We start from the raw sequence: 17,748 nt of genomic DNA, 5'->3' as shown, positions 1-17,748 counted from the left end.
CAAGTCAGTGACTGGATATCAGGGAAGGAAGACTTTTCAAACACTGATTTGGAACGCCATGTTGCAGAGCCTTTTGAACGGACTGCCTTATTACACTCAAAATGGGCTGATTTACCTCTGCGAATAAAACACAGCAATATATATATTATAGAGACACTCTCATAATATGGAGGGAGGTGAGGAAAAAATTTGGGTTACCATGGAGAATTTCCAAATACCTTCCACTGGAAGGCAATCCAGAATTTAAACCTGGCTTAACACAAGACAATTATGGGAGGTGGTCAAATAAAAGTATAACGAAGATGGGAAACCTTTTAAATATCAAAACTCAGATGGTTAACGTTTATGGAGGTGAGGCAGCAATATGGCGTTCCTAAGATAGACTTTTTAGCTTATGGCCAAATTCGATCGTATGTAAGAGCACGATTGAGAGATATCGCTGCGGTGGCGAGCATCCTCCCCTTTGATCACGTTTTGAAGCCTAGAGGGGAAAGGGTGTCCCTATCAGAAATACAAACAGCACTAGCAAACATTGGATCACAGAAAAAAGCGGTGACAAATATGGCAGGTTGGAAGAAATATTTCCCAATTCAGAACCTAGAGACACGCATATTAGAAGGCAACAACTGTGTGAGACAGGTAATAAGTGAACGGTGGAGAGTGTGGCACCTATTGATTATCACGCAAAATATGCCTTTAATATCAGATATAAAAGACACGTAGACCAGATTACATAGACCATTGCCCCAAATGCAGGTCACCTAGAGCTGACATGGTACACTGTATATGGAGTTGCCAGAAAACACAAACATATTGGGATGAAGTGATTTGTTATGCCAACAAAATTAGAAAAATGTACACTACCAAAAGATCCTATGCTACTGTTATTTAACTCTTACGTGGAAGGGGAAAATACCATGAAGATAACAAATCTGATGCATGTATTTTTTATTGCTGCTAGAAAGGTACCGTATATACTCGCAAGCAAGCCAACCCCCCAACTTTTACCAGAAAAACCCGGGAAAAATTATTGACCCCCATATAAGCCGGGGGTAGGAAATGCCGGTCGCGGACCACATGACTCGCAAGCAAGCAGACCCCCCAACTTTTGGGCCACTTTTTGGGGGTCAGAAATTCGGCTTGCTTGCGATTATACACGGTAATCTATAATAGGTGGATTTACTCTTCCCTACCATCTCTTTGGAATTTTAAGGAGGAACTGAGATATTTGATGATGCTAGAAAAACTTGATGCTAGCATGAACAAAAATAAAAGGCACTGCAAAGTTCTTCAAGAAGTGGAAACCTTTCCTAATAGACACCATGTCAAAAGAGGAAATGCGAAATTTGGTGACTCCCTTCATGTACACTACATGGTATCTCAGAGGACGAATTGTTAATACAACTGGACTTTGGTGATTAGTATATATGTTACGGCCAAAACCAGAAATCGGCCAATTCTAGAATTGGCCGGCCATTTCTAGAACTGGCCGATTTGATGTCGGCCAAAGTCCAAAATGCTGGGAATTTCTGGCATTGGCCGGTCAGTTCTAGAAATGACCAAAGTCAGTCGGCCAAAGTCCAAAACGCAGCTGCTCTGCTGTGGCAGTCAGGTGAGATGGGAGAGATCAAATTACAGTGTTGATTAGTCACAGATGAGGGGGGATGCTTTGCTGGGCACTATGCATGGATGGAGGGGGGGCTTTGCATGGCTGGGGGGATTTGCTGGGCACTGTGCATGGCTGGGGGGATTTGGTGGGCACTTTGCATGGCTAGGGAGGGGAATTTGCTGGGCGATTTGTTTGCATGGCTGGGCGGGGGGGAATTTGCTGGGTGTTTTGCATGGCTGGGGGAAGGAATTTGCTGGGCGCTTTGCATCGCGGGGGGGGGGGGGGAGGAAAATTTGCATCGCGGGGGGGGGAGGAAATTTTCTGGGCGCTTTGCATCGCGGGGGGGGGGGGGGGGATCATTTGCAGGGTGCTTTGCATGGCTGGGGGGGGGGGGGGGGGATTTGCACGCTTTGCATCGCTGGTGGGGGGGGGGGGGGGTAGAATTTGCCGGGCACTTTTCATCGCGGGGGGGGGGGGGGGGGGAGGAATCATTTGCAGAGTGCTTTGCATGGCTGGGAGGGGAGGAATTTGCAGAGTGCTTTGCATGGCTGGTGGGGGGGGGGGGGGGAACGTGCTGGGTGCTTTGCATGGCGGGGGGGGGGGGATTTGCTAGGTGCTTTGCATGACTGGGGGGGGGGATATACTGAGCGCTTTGCATGGCTGGGGTAGTTTTGCTGAGCGCTTTGCATGCCTGGGTGCTTTGCACGGCAGGGGGGGATTTGCAGTGAGCTTTGTATGGCTGGAGCAGGGGGGGGGGGCAGCCTGCGCTATTTCCTATTTGCAGACCTCAGATCAGAGCGGCGGAGAGAAACAGAGCAGCGCGCACACTAACCGCTCTGACCCATACACTTCACATGCGGAAGTGAGCAATGACGTCACTTCAGCATTGAAGTATATGCGTCTTGCGGGTAGCGTGTGCGGCGCTGCTCTGCCTCTCTTTGCCTCTCCGATCTGAGTCGTCCTGATGTGAGGTCTGGCTAGCGGGTAGCGGGGGGAGGAGAGGTGAGCGGCACTTCGGGACTTGGCCGGCCACACTTAGCCAGAATGCGTTCTGGCCGGCCAAAGTCCGTAGGGAAAGTTTATTTTGAACATTGGCCGCATGAGCTGGCCACTTCTAGATTTGACCGGCCAGAACCCGAAGTGGCCAGACTTCGGGTTCTGGCCGTAACATATACAACTGGTCTGAACATACAGACTTCAAAACGTGATACTGAGACTACAGAGGAATTAGATAGGGAAAGCAGAGAGTGATAGTGGGTGGGAAGGTAGTTTTCTTGGGGGGGAATTTTTGTCTACTCTGTTCAAATAGTGCATGTTGCACAATCACTTGTTCGTACTTCTTTCTGGTCAATGACCAATATGTTTTGACAAAATAATAAAAAAAAAACACTTGGGGAAAAAAAATATGATATGCAGGTGCATTAAAATGCCTACTCATCCACAGCATACCATGTAATGCATGCACACCAAACATTTCTGCATGTAATGCTAGCTATACAAATGTCACTTACACATAGGAGTCATCATTCATCTGAAGTCCATCTTCTTTATCTGTGGCCAACTTCATAGCTTCTTTTTCCCGTCTTTTCTTCTCCTTTTTTTCTTTTTTAGAAAGCGTCCTTTTAAAATTCTGTATTACTCCCTCTTTCTCTTGTTTTTCAGGTCCATTGCTCTGAGCTTTCTGGTATTAAGAATAAAAAAAAAAAAAAAAAAAAAAAAAAAAGAAGAAAACCAAAATTAGTACAGTAAAAGCATTATGGAACAATAAACACCTGAAATAAGCATGGCTCTCCTTTCTACTGAAATTTTGGAATGTTAATAAAATGTATAATATGCGATTTTTAGGAGCCGTACACACTAAATCTACTGCCCTGCATGTCACCATAGCAGACTTAGCACATGCTTCTGTAGAAAATTCAAACGGACACAACTTTTTCAGACAGTGGATTCTGTTGTCATTCAACAGATGAATGGCATGCAACCAGACCCTGCAAAAGACCCCGAAGCAATACAGTGCAACAATGTCTGGTATCTCCATGACAGTGTGAACCTCGCCTCAATTCAGTACAGTGAAAGTCAGTTCTTTAGATCTATCGATATCAAGGGACATATGAGCCAATGCACTAAGATTCAAAGCTGTTTACAATACTGAATTTAAATTCTGTTTAGTCTGCACCAGGCAGGATTCTAGGTTATATAGCTACCATGGCACATCTATCCTAGACCTTATGCACACTTTATGACATTATGACTTGTTAATTAGCTATTAGCTGGGCCAGGCTGTACGTACAGACGTGAAGTTAGCTGTATAGTCGACAACTCTTCGGGGAGGGAAAGGGACAACACAGTGGCATGTAAATATTGCCATGCATGGCCAGAGGGGGAGTGGCATACACAATGGAGTTGGCCACCGTCTGGCCAAGTTGATCCGCCAGATCACTTGCAGGGCAGTGGTTGGGGGCCTCTGTACAAACACCTGACTATTGGCTGAGACAGTTATCAGCTACCTCAGCCAACTTCAGTCATGCATGTGTATCAACTTGGCCAGGCGGTGGCCAACTCCATTGTGTATGCCACTCCCCCTTTGGCCATGTATGGCGCCATTTACGTGTGTTGTCCCCTTCCCTCCCTGAGGAGTCGTCTACTATACAGCTAACTTCACGTCTGTACATACAGTCACTTGCTGAGCAATGTCACAATGGCCCAGCAATGGCTTTACTCTACACAGAAGCTGAACAGAAAGTGCAGCAGCACATCTTAACTCTTAAAGGCAAATTAAACATATACAGCTGCATGAAGATCCTTTTCAGGACCATGTCTATGAAGACAACTATTTAATCAGTGTTTTTTCATGTAAGGTTCACTTTAAAGGTAACCTGACCAGATAGAGATAGAGATATAGATGGTATTGTTACAATAAAAATATTTCAATGTTAAACATATCATATAGGAGAAACACACAGTGGTATTTGAGAAGTGAAATTAAGTTTATTAGATTTATAGAGAGCGCGCAATAATTTAAATAAAATTAGGCAGGTGCATAAGTTTGGCATTTTAGTGATTCCAAAACCTTTAGAACTGATTATTGGGGCTCAAATTGGCTTGGTAAGCTCAGTGACTCCTGACCTACATACACAGGTGAATCCAATAAGGAGAAAGTATTTAACCTCCTTGCCGGTAATCCCGAGCTCAGCTCGGGGTAACCTGCGCAGGAGGATTTCTCAGGCCCCACTGGGCCGATTTGCATAATTTTTTTTTTCCTACACGCAGCTAGCACTTTGCTAGCTGCGTGTAGTACGCGATCGCCGCCGCTCACCGCCGATTCGCCGCTACCCGCCGAGCCGCCCCCCGCGCCCAATCAGTGCCAGGCAGCGCTGAGGGGCGGTTCGGGATTCCCTGTGACGTCCCGACGTCCATGACGTCGGGGACGTCATCCCGCCCCGTCGCCATAGCGACCGGGGAAGCGCTGCAGGAAATCCTGTTCTCAAAGTGATTTCCTGCATACTCTGATCGCCGAAGGCAATCGGAGTGGGTGGGGGGATGCCGCCGCTCAGCGGCTATCATGTAGCGGATTTAAAAAAAAAAAATTTAAAAAAAGTGCGGCGCTGCCTCCTTGCTGGATTTTTTAGACCGGCAAGGAGGTTAAGGGGGTCAATTGTAAGTTTCCCTCTTAATTTTCTCTGAAGAGTAGCAACATGGGGGTCTCAAAACAGCTCTCAAATGACTTGAAGACAAAGATTGTTCACCATCATGGTTTAGGGGAAGGATACAGAAAGCTGTCTCAGATTTCAGCTGTCTCAGATTTCAGCTGTCTGTTTCCACAGTAATGGTGGCCACTAATGATCCAATCTTTTTCATCCAATCTTACCAAATCTATGTAGTATAAGGGTAAAGTGAGTGAATATATTGAATGGATACTTCAGGCAGTTACCTTATATTATATAGAAATGGTAAGATTGGATGAAAAAGATTGGATCATTAGTGGCCAGCTTTAGGAACATATTGAGGAAATGGAAGACCACAGGCTCAGTTCAAGTTAAGGCTTGAAGTGGCAGACCGAGAAAAATCTCGGATAAACAGAAGCGACGAATGGTGAGAACAGTCATAGTCAACCCACAGACCAGCACCAAACATCTACAACATCATCTTGCTGCAGATGGAGTCACTGTGCATTGTTCAACCATTCAGCACACTTTACACAAAGAGATGCTGTATGCGAGAGTGATACAGAGGAAGCCTTTTCTCCGCCCACAGCAAACACAGAGCCAGTTGAGGTATGCTAAAGCACATTTGGACAAGCCAGCTTTATTTCGGAATAAGGTGCTTTGGACTGATGAAATTAAAATTGAGTTATTTGGGCATAACAAGGGGCATTATGCATGGAGGAAAAAGAACACAGCATTCCAAGAAAAACACCTGCTACCTACAGTAAAATATGGTCGTGGTGCCATCATGCTGTGGGGCTGTGTGGCCAGTGCAGGAACTTGGAATCTTGTCAAAGTTGAGGGACACCTTGATTTCCCCCAGTATCAGCAGAGTCTGGAGACCAATGTCCAGGAATCAGTGACAAAGCTGAAGCTGTGCCTGGGCTGGATCTTTCAACAAGACAACAATCCTAAACACTGCTCAAAATCTACTAAGGCGTTCATGCAGAGGAACAAGTACAACCAGGGCCGGCCTTAGGTTTCACAGTGCCCTGAGCGAAACCTGATTTTTGTGCCCCCCTTCATCCTCTTCACACACACACACACACACACACACACACACACACACACACACACACACCTTTTCTCCTGAGATATATCTCCTAGGACAGTGGTTCCCAACTTTTTTGACGTCATGACACATCACGCAAAATGCTCAGATCTCTGTGACACGTCACATATGTATAATAGGAAAAGTACTATTAATAACCACAAATGGATGGAAAGAGTGCATTATCCTGAATACACTTAAAAATGAAGGCTAGAACCTTTCAAGAGTATTAATAAAACAAACAATCAGTGGGACAGTTAGCTGCCCCCCCCCCCCCCCATTTAGAATGATAGCACAGCACCGACAATTTGCCCCACGCGTTATAGCAGCAGTGCGCCCCCCCCCAAAAAAAACGCCCCTTGGTCTCACGTGTAGGTGTCCTCAATATAGGTTGTCAAGCATAGGTGCCTCCAGTATAGGAAGTCAGTTGAAGGTCTCCATTGCCCCCATAGGTAGCCAGGCGTAGGCGCCTCTGGTATAGGTAGCCATGTGTTGGTGCCCTCAGTAAAGGTAGCCAGCTACAGGTGCCCCCAGTATAGGAAATCAGGTGTAGGTGTCCTCAGTATAGGTAACCAGCTATCGGCACCCCCTTGGAAGCCGGCGCCCTGAGCGACCACTCTGGTCGCACAGGTCAAAGGCCGGCTATGAGTACAACGTTCTGGAATGGCCATCTCAGTCCCCCGACCTGAATAGAATTGAAAATCTGTGGTTTGAGTTAAAGAGAGCTGTCCATGCTCGGAAGCCATCAAACATGAATGAACTAGAGATGTTTTGTAAACAGGAATGGTCCAAAATATCTTCAACCAGAATCCAGACTCTCATTGGAACCTACAGGAATAGTTTAGAGGCTGTAATTTCTTTAAAAGGAGGATCTACTAATTATTGATTTCATTTCTTTTTTGTGGTGCCCAAATTTATGCACCTGCCTTGTTATGTTTAAACAATCATTGCACACTTTCTGTAAATAGAATAAACTTCATTTCGCTTCTCGAATATCACGGTGTGTGTCTCCTATATGATATACTTAACTGACATTTTTTTATCATAACAACCAACGACTTATACAGGAAAATCATGACGATTAACAAGGTTGCCCAAACTTTCGCATCCCATATTCTACTGGCCCGCTGCAGCCGCCCTGTGCCCGCGCCAGGACAAACCGATCCTCTGTTCCCCCACAGAGAGTCAGTTTAGGTTTCTGCAACTGAGCCAGTCGATGGCCACTGCGTATCCTCTATCATACGTCCTTCGCCGTGAGCACTCTGCGCAGTACGAGATTTTCTAGTATTGCACATACGCAGGATGCTCCCAGAAACAGGAGCGTGATTGAGGATGGTAGTGGCCATCAACTTGCTCAGTCGCAGAAAACTAAACTGAGTCGCTGTGGGGGACCAGAGGAACGGTTTGTCCTGGCGCGGGCACAGGGGGGCTGCAGGGGGAGAGTAGAAGCCCCAAGTAATTGAAACGGTTTGTATTTTGTTTTTTTTGGGTTTTTTTTATAACTTTAGGTTACCTTTAACACGTCAAGCTAATGAAACTGCAGTACATAATGTAGTCCATGATAAGGCAAAAGATCCCACACTTCTAAGTATCACAGCAAATTTCCAAACTAAAGCCTGGAACTCGCATATTGATTGGACAACGACTGGCCAATTTGACCACCTCCATGTAGGATGAGGGCAAATAGATTGTATGTAGGCAAGTTCTTATATTACATGGCAGTAGTACAACGGGCCAATCAAAATTTGATGTGGGTACCGATTTCAGGAAGTACATTCATTAGTAGAGATGGTTAATGGCATGCAAATAATTCTGGCCTACATGCAAATTTAATGCAGCATGGAAGCGGGATGATCAATACACTTCCTACAGTTTTTTCATTTTTGTTTGTTTAATTTTTTTTTCAACTGGAAATCCTTCAACCATTACAAATGCACCAGTTAAAGCACATTACCATTGCACATTGGCATATACTTTTCATAACCACAAGAAAAGGGGTAACATTACCTCTCCCTCCTCCCATCTCATACCCTTCCCTCCTCCCCATCACCGTAACTAACCAATAAATCAAGAAACATCACTGTGTGGTCCTCAAACAACCTAATGCTTCCTACTGTTTTTGACTGAACCAATTCCAAGCAGCTTATACTTTGCATTAAATGCCCAACTCATCGGACCTGCACCATTCGAGGATGCAGTAAAGAGACACACACACACACACACACACACACACACACACACACACACACACACACACACACACACACACACACACACACACACACACACACACACACACACACACACAACTTTGTCAAGAAACTAGATTTTAACCCTTTTTGTAGCTGTGTTTATATAGCATCCCTTCCTATATTTTACTGCAGTGTAAAGTAAACAAATCAAGAACTGCTTAACACTTTCATGAACAATATCTACAACACTGGATTTAAAGTGAAGCGTTCATATGTCGCTAATGCTTTGCAGCTTTCTTTGTCTGTAGTTCTGCTTCACCTATGGCTTTAGCTCTGGCCACATATCTGCTCTTTGAAACGACTACAAGCATTTCCAAAGGAACAAGTAACCACAGCGAAGATTTACCTTTGGAGGAAGAATGTCATTTTCATTTTTGAGAACAAACCGTCCTTCCCGGTCATCTTTATTCCAGTTAAGCTGAACCACCAGAGGCTTCTCATCCACGTCAAGTCTTCTTTCTTCTTCAAAACATGAGAAAATAAAGAATGGTGAGAAATTGTAGGTAGAGAATATCAATCTGAGCTACTAGTACTCCACAGAAAACACTCTCCTACATTTTATGAAAGGAATAATAACCAAAGGAATAGCAGGGCTATGGAGTCTGATCAATTTTGGATACCTGGAGTCAGAGTCGGTGGTTTCATAAACTGAGGAGTCTGAATGAGATGATTTTTTTTGTACCGACTCCACAGCCCTGCATTAAAGCCCACCTAAATTTAGCAAAGCAAATTCTTAAAGCAAGAACATTGATTAATATAAGTTGTGGTAACTACCTTTGAAGCTGAACTAGACAGAAATATCCATCGTGGAGCTTTGCTTGCCTGTAGCTATGCACCTACCCATATAGGCTTAAAAACATTCTAAAGCTGGGAATACACCGCTCGATTCTGAGCCATTTAGATGGCTCGATATATCATTTCCGACATGTCCGATCTCCGGCCCGATCATTTCGCCACTCGATGCTGCATGGAGGACAATGGGAAAAGATAAGAAAACCGTGCAGAAGAGAATCGCCTGCAGAATCGAGCGGGCAAAACGATCGGGCGCGGAATCGAGCGGCAAAAACGAGCAGTGTATGCCCAGCATAAAGCCTGGCTCATATTTTGTTAGCAGTAGACACCATCAAGGAGATGCAAATAATTCCAATTTGCATGCAAAATTCATGTCAATTTAATGTAGTTTTAAAGAGAACCCGAGGTGTGTTTAAAGAATGTTATCTGCATACAGAGGCTGGATCTGCCTATACAGCCCAGCCTCTGTTGCTATCCCAAACCCCCCTAATGTCCCCCTGCACTCTGCAATCCCTCATAAATCACAGCCGTGCTATGAGGCTGTGTTTACATCTGTAGTGTCAGTCTCAGCTGCTCCCCCGCCTCCTGCATAGCTCCGGTCCCTGCCCCCGTCCCTTCCCTCCAATCAGCAGGGAGGGAAGGGATGCAGGCGGGGACTGGAGTTCTGCAGGAGGCGGGGAGAGCAGCAGACTGACACTATAGAGATAAACACAGCCAGCTCTGACAAGCTGTTTGTCAGCAGCATGGCTGTGATTTATGAGGGATTGCAGAGTGCAGGGGGACCTTAGGGGGGTTTGGGATAGCAACAGAGGCTGGGCTGTATAGGCAGATCCAGCCTCTGTATGCAGATAATATTCTTTAAACCCACCTCGGGTTCTCTTTAAGTTTGGCTATTTAAAAGGAGAGGCACTTGATGCCTGCTATTTGCTTTCAAACTAGAATTACTTGCATCTCACTGACCCTCTCCAGTAAGCAGATGCTATTGCTCACATCCTTCTTGTGAACTTTAAGTGCCACCGCCACACACACAGTTTCTACTGAAATGCGGAAATGCATCCTGCGCAGGACGCTACTGCGGACAGGAACACGAAGAAGGAGATGCGTGGCCATACCTGCGCAGGCTCCATAAGGCTGTCAGCGAAAATGAAATTAGTTGGCGGTGGGGGACAAGAGGATCCATGAGTGACTGCGAGGGCACAGGGTGGCTGCAGGGGCTGGCAGAAGCCAGGTGATTAAAACTGATTTTTTTTTTTTTTTTTAAATCAAAGGCTTAAGTATCCATTTAAAGAAAAACATTTGTTACAACTGATACAAATCCACAGAAGCAGACATATTGTTAAAGAGGAGCTGTCAGCCATACTATCTCAGGAAAAAAAAATATATAAGTAGATAAATACTTGCTCTACTTACATAACATATATATTGCACTGTCCACATTATCATTCCTGTGAATTTTATAAAGGACAAGTAGAGAATCCTATTCTAGACAGTTTCCATATTTACTGTGGCTATTTTGAAGCCAGTCATTATGTAATATGCGCCCTTAGTCTCCTCTGCCTGATTTGCCCACTTTTCACTATAGAAAGTGCATTGTTTCAGCCTGAGAGATTTTGGCCAATCAGAGAGGAACAAAGGTGTGGGAGGGGAAAACAGGAGGGAAAGAGGCTTCAGCCAATCAGGCTGCATTAGTGAAGTCCGAAGGGAAGTAGAGAAGCAAAAAAAAAAAAAAAAAAAAAAAGGACAACCCAGCATGCCCTGCAACTTTTCTTTTGTGTACCAAATTTTCTGTGTACCAAATAAGAGTCATGTAAACTGGGGAATGATAATTTATCAACAAGAAAAGTAATAGCGATTTTAACTTTTGGGTTGCCCGATTAGCATCCTCATTACTTGTTTACCAGATAAAAAAAAAGAATTGATTTTTGATTTTATGCCCGACAGTTACTCTTTAACATCTTGTGCTTTCAAAATGAGCTTATCTGCCATCTCTGCCATGGCAGTCAGGTGACCGGGGAGAGATCAAATTACAACTTGTAATTAGACAGAGATGAGGGGGAATTAAACAGGCTTAACTCTCTAAATACATACAGGGTGCATTTTTTTTTGTTTTCCTTCTGTCTTGAGCAAAAGTTCAAGTAAACTTTAAGGAAGCCATACACTGTACAATATTTTTGTCCAGTTAGTGGTTTGATTAGACAAAAATGTCATGCTAACCACAAATTAAGATTTACGTATTCAGGATTTTTATTAAAGACTGAAGTCCGTTTTTGGTCGGTCAATCGTATTCAGCAAGTAGATTCTAATGCTGGGTATCCACAATACGTTTGTTTCCATTTTCCGTCCGATTGAGTTCCGATTCCGTTTTCCGATCGATTTTTGATTCATGATGATGATAAATTGAGCAAAAAAACAAAACAAACAATCGAAAATAAGATCGAACAGGTCGGAAATTATCAATCGAACCATCTAACACAAAATTGTATGGTGCGTACCTAGCATAACACCCAACGTAATTAAGATTGATTGACTACAAAATTGTTTAGTGTATGGCCAGCTTAACGCTAAGTTTATGCTGAAAAATATGCATTTCAACGGACACAATGTATGCGTTTTAGTATACACGGTTATATGCACTTTTGCATGTATTGGGTCCACAGTGCACAAAAAGGAATACAAATAAAGCATGCACTGTGTATGGGGGGGAAAAAAGGCTTTCAACTAAAACGCATATGTAAACTGACTCAGAGGAACATGGAAATTTCTTTCACCTGCGCATCAAGTGCCTTGTGTTAATGCTCACTGGAATACATTCACTGTAAACTGGCCCTAAAGATAAGACCACTTTAGATTTTCCTTCGATTAAACAATTTTTCAATAAGGCAGCAGGAAAAGGAATTGTGTGATACTGCTATTACTTGCCGTGATAAATATCAGGGCTGTGGAGTCGGAGTCGTGGAGTCGGGCAATTTTGGGTGCCTGGAGTCGGAGTCGGAGTCGGGAAAAAATGCACCGACTCCGACTCCTAATGAATTTGTAACTGTAATTAAAATAGAAGATATGATAAAATGTTCTATTTCTCAGATAATAGTCATTAAAAGTAATGTATATATACAGTATAAATACAGTAATAGCTGTGCTTAGTCCACAAAAATGAAATAAACCAATCAAAATTAGTTACTTGTGCTGCTTCAATAAAGCAGTCCCCGTATTTTTAAGGTCAGATATACATATCTGATTGTGACTGTATATATGATGTGTACACAGGAATCTCTTATATATACACTAAATAACATCTATGCTGTAAGTATAAAGCCTGATGAGTAGCCGTGTCACTAATAGAGATGGTCAATGAGGTGGAAATAATTCTGCATTGATGCTGATTTATGCAAATGTATGCACTCCCTTTGCTGATGAAATCAAATAAATTTGATATGTTATTAAAATTTGGTTTGGTGACTACAAATTAAAGGGTAACTGAGATGGATGAAAAGTAAAGTTTTATACATACCTGGGTCTTCCTCCAGCCCCCTTCAGGCTAATCAGTCCCTCGCTGTCCTCCACCACCCGGATCTTCTGCTATGAGTCCTGGTAATTCAGCCAGTCAGCGCTGTCCAGCCGCATGCCGCTCCCACAGCCAGGAACATTCTGCACCTGCGCAATAGTGCTGCACAGGTGTAGTATGCTCCTGGCGGCGGAGTGTGTGCATGCGCACTACGCCTGACTGGCTCAAGTACCTGGACTCATAGCAGAAGATCCAGGTGGTGGAGGAGGACAACGAGGGACTGATTATCCTGAAGGCGGCTGGAGGAAGCCCCAGGTATGTATAAAACTTTAATTTAATCTGTCTCAGGTTTACTTTGTTACACAGTAGTACTATACTCTACATTTGCACTCCCCACAGAGATGCAGGGAATCCACTGAGAATGTTGTGCACATTGAACACAGAGGTGTTGTCTGTTTACAATCTCCTTCTTCCCCTGCAGAGTACCTGCACATCATTGTTACATGTACCCACACTTACATTGCCTAGGGCCTGATAGATGTTCTTTGTTCCGGTTTGTACCTTTTACAAGTACTCTTACCAAGGACTAGTTTTAGTCTAAAAGGAATAAATATAGTAGTATACATATCCTTCTCACTTCAGCTGTCTTGTAAAATTCCTAAGCGTTGGCAGTTAAGAGACGAATTTCATGTTACATACTTTTAATCAACAAAATTGTAATATGCAAATTAGAGGAGTCGGAGTCGTGGAGTCGGAGTCGGAGGAATCCTAAACTGAGGAGTCGGAGTCGGTGGATTTTTGGACCGACTCCACAGCCCTGATAAATATGCATGCACAAGGCAATTATCATGCTTTCATTAATCTTCCTAGCATTCTCAACTGGAGACTGGCTGTAATGCCAAGTTCAGCCAACATATCACTAGATTCATTGACTTGGCTTTCGATACCTTAACACAACCATCAATAGGTTTGTGCTCAGTTCACATCCAAACCAAACTGGTGTCAGGATTATATATTATCTATACTGCAGTGTTCTCCCCAGAATTTTTTACAGCTGGGTGGCATGAAAAAGTAGCCGGGTGGGGCAAAAATGAGAGAATGTAGGGCCGGCGCTTCTCTCCACAATTCTGCTTACAGCAGAGGAGGATAGGAGCCGATGACAGCCGGGTGCTCACCAAAACTAGCCGGGTGCAGCACCCGGCTAAAAGAGTCTGGGGAGAACACTGTACTGAATGTTCTGCTGGAGGTTTTCTGCCACATAACCAGCTACTTTATATAAAGTGTTATCTACCCAATCTGCATGGCTAAAATATTAGGAGAGACTGACTGCTGCCCCTTACCTGTAGTGAAAATTGAAGAGATAAAAAAAAAAAAAGTATGAATAATCATACTCAATCTGTGACTCTGGGATTCCAGGAAAGTTCTCGTGTTTGTGGCCCCGTTCACACTTACGATCGCAGATAATAATCACGATTTTACTAGACATTTTTGTGATTTTTGAGCTCTCGCAATTGAAATACATTGTAATAGTGATCGCTCTAAATTCGCAAAGAAAAAATAAATATTGGGATATTGACAATTTTAACATTTTTGTCTCTATACACAACCACAATGGATTTGAAATGAAACAAACACGATGTGCTTTAACTGCATACTGTCGGCTTTAATTTGAGGCATTTACATCCAAATCAGGTGAACGGTGTGAGAATTACAACAGCATGTGCCTCTCACTTGTTAAAGGACAACCGAGGTGACATGTGACATGATGAGATAGGCATGTGTATGTACAGTGCCTAGCACACAAATAACTACGCTGTGTTCCTTTTTTTCCTTTCTCTGCCTGAAAAAGGTAAGCAAGTGACAGTTTCTGCCTGGGTCGGGACTGGGTCGGACTGGGTCACTATAGCACAGCCCTCACTGATAAGTAACTACAGCCATAAAACACTTTCCTGTCAGTAAATGGCTTGTGAGAGCTGGGAAGAGATAAAAAGGGTCAATAATTCACAGATTTGAGCTGATTGATCATTGAAGGTGTCATTGAGCAGAGACAATGAAAAAGTTAAAAAAAAAAAAAAAAAACTTAAAAACTAGATTTAAATATAAAATGGGATATCTAAAGTTATTTTAAGAGAATGAGGATAGGATACAATTGTTTTTCTTAGTTTCTTATTTTCACCTCGAATGGTCTTTAAGGGAGCAAAAGTTGGCTTCTCAGCTGTTCCATTGCCAGGTGTGTGTTACTCCCCCATTATCCCAATTACAATGAGCAGATAAAAAGGTTCAGAGTTTATTTCAAGTGTGCTATTTGCATTTGGAATTTGTTGCTGTCAACTTTTAAGATGAGATCCAAAGAGCTGTCACTATCAGTGAAGCCAGCCTCCATTAGGCTGAAACAACAAAATAAACTGTTTGAAACATTCTTAAAAAGTAGTAATGCAACAGTGCGCTCAGCAACACCAAAAGACTCAGAAGACCATGGAAAACAACTGTGGAGGATGACCGAAAAATTATTTCCCTGGTGAAGTAAACACCCTTCACAACAGTTGGCCAGATCAAGAACACTATCCAGGAGGTAGGTGTGTCAAAGTCAACAATCAAGAGAAGATTTCGCCAAAGTCTATACTGAGGGTTTACCACAAGATGTAAACCATTGGTGAGACTCAAAAAACAGAAAGGCCAGGTTAGAGTTTGCCAAACGGCATCTAAAGAAAACCTTCACAATTGTGGAACAACATTCTATGGACAGATGAGACCACGACCAACTTGTACCAGAGTGATGGGAAGAGAAGAGTATGGAGAAGGAAAGGAACTGCTCATGATGCTTAGCATACCACTTCATCAGTGAAGCATGGTGGTGGTAGTGTCATGTCATGGCATGGCCATGTATGGCTGCCAATGGAACTGGTTCTCATTTACTGATGATGTGACTACTGACAAAAGCAGCAGGATGAATTCTGAAGTGTTTCGGGCAATATTATCCGCTCATATTCAGCCAAATGCTTCAGAACTCATTGGAAGGCGCTTCACAGTGCAGATGGACAATGACCCAAAGCATACTGCAAAAGGAACCAAAGAAAGTTTTTGAAGGGAAAGAAGTGGAATGTTGTGCACTGGCCCAAAAAAAAAAATCACCTGACCTGAATCCGATTGAGTATGCATTTCAGTTGCTGAAAACAAAACTAAAGGGAAATTGCCCCAAAAACAAGCAGGAACTGAAGAGAGTTGCAGTAGAGGCCTGGCTGGCAGAGCATCACCAGGGATGAAATCTGGTGAGGACTGTGTGTTCCAGACTTCAGGGTGTAATTGACTGCAATGGATTTGAAAATCAAGTATTAAAAAGTGAAAGCTTTATTTAGGATTATTATTCTGTCCCATTACTTTTGCTCCCTTAACAAGTGGGAGGCACATATGCAAACGGTTGTAATTCCTACACTGTTCACCTGATTTGAATGTAAATACCCTCAAATTAAAGCTGACAGTCTGCAATTAAAGTACACTGTGTTAGGCCCCGTTCACACTGCACGCTTTTCCAGCCGCGTTTTGGAAACGCGTGCAGGTGGCCGACACGCACGACATCAGACATTGCATAGAGTGCAATGTCTGATGTTCACACTGCATGCGTTCCGGACCTGTGCGGTCCGGGAACGCATGCTGCACGCATTTTTTGTAAAAACGCGTGGCTGTCCCATTCATTTTTCAGTGATGGGATCAGCCACGCAACGCACACAAACGCAGATGGCGTGCGTTCGCATGCGTTGCGTTCCGCATGCGTGGCCATCCGCGTTTGTGATGTGAACAGGGCCTTAGTTTAATTTCAATTCCTTTGTGATTGTGTATAGAGCCAAAAATGTTAGAATTGTGTCGCTGTCCCAATCTTTATGGACCTGACTAATATTTCAGCTCCCACACAAACAAATCATAAGCTACATACACACTGAGTAGTAGAATCCTGTGAAACAACCAATGAACAATTGTTCCATGATCAATTACTGAAGATATTAAGCGACTGGTTGTGAACAGTAGCAGAAGACTGCAAAGGAAATGCAAAATTATCAGATCGTTAAACGACGCAGGATCCAGGCCAAGTGCCCTAGACTTTGTAGACAGGTCATTAATAGTTCTGTACACACTGCTGACAATGAGCAATTATCTGCCAAAGTGATCAGTCATTTTGCGTATTTAATAAGCCAGAGCACTGTCATGGAATGTTCTTATGAGCCATTGTTTGTGCCATCCCCCCTCCCCCCCCACCATCTAAACCAGGAGTCATTTATTGATAGGTGTATGTAGCTTTAATCTACTGAACTTTGTGTTCCCTGCACTCAGGGCTGGTGCATACCAGAGCTTTTTTTTAAAACGCTTGCAGGGGGAAAACCGCTTGGCTAATGAAAGTGAATGGGATAGTGCACACCAGAGCGGTTCATTTTTTTCCACAAACGCAAACTCAGGGACGGTAGCATTTTATAGATTTCTGAGGCGTTTCTGCCTCAATGTTAAAGTGTAGGAAAGTGGAAAACCGCTCTGAAAAACGCTATATCAGAGGGGTTTTCCAGGAGTTGTTACAGTAGTTGTTCAGTAACAGCTTTACTGTAACAATATATGAAATCTGCTACACAAAAATGCTCCAAAAAACGCTAGGCATGTTTAGAAAACCTCTCTAAACATGCATAGAATCGCTCTGAAAATCTGCTTCAAAAACCTCTAGCGTTTTGCAGATCTGCTAGCAGTTTTTGGTGTGCACTGGGCCTCACAAGGCTTTAAAACTAGCCAAACAAAGGCCAAGTATGGTTTAACTTGGCAAGCTAATCAAAACCTATACATTTATTGAGCATCAATCG

The 17,748-nt window shown here is 43.5% G+C and overlaps 1 protein-coding gene across 22 annotated transcripts in view; it reads right to left on the bottom strand.

Moving 5' to 3' along the window:
• AFDN (afadin, adherens junction formation factor) overlaps positions 1–17,748 on the bottom strand; it is a 329,459-nt gene that overhangs the window by 237,567 nt on the left and 74,144 nt on the right. For 13 of the 22 annotated variants that reach the window (XM_068231796.1, XM_068231782.1, XM_068231787.1 and 10 more), the window contains exons 3-4: positions 8,963–9,078; positions 3,121–3,290 (exon numbers count right to left, since the gene is read on the bottom strand). In XM_068231796.1, coding sequence (XP_068087897.1) covers positions 3,121–3,290; positions 8,963–9,078 — 286 coding nt within the window. The remainder of the gene's footprint in view (positions 1–3,120; positions 3,291–8,962; positions 9,079–17,748) is intronic. The other 9 variants (XM_068231783.1, XM_068231785.1, XM_068231790.1 and 6 more) reach the window with 1 other exon arrangement.

This window comes from Hyperolius riggenbachi, chromosome 4, assembly GCF_040937935.1.
Source record: "Hyperolius riggenbachi isolate aHypRig1 chromosome 4, aHypRig1.pri, whole genome shotgun sequence".
NCBI lineage: Eukaryota > Metazoa > Chordata > Amphibia > Anura > Hyperoliidae > Hyperolius > Hyperolius riggenbachi.
This window is presented reverse-complemented; position numbering and strand designations above follow the sequence as displayed.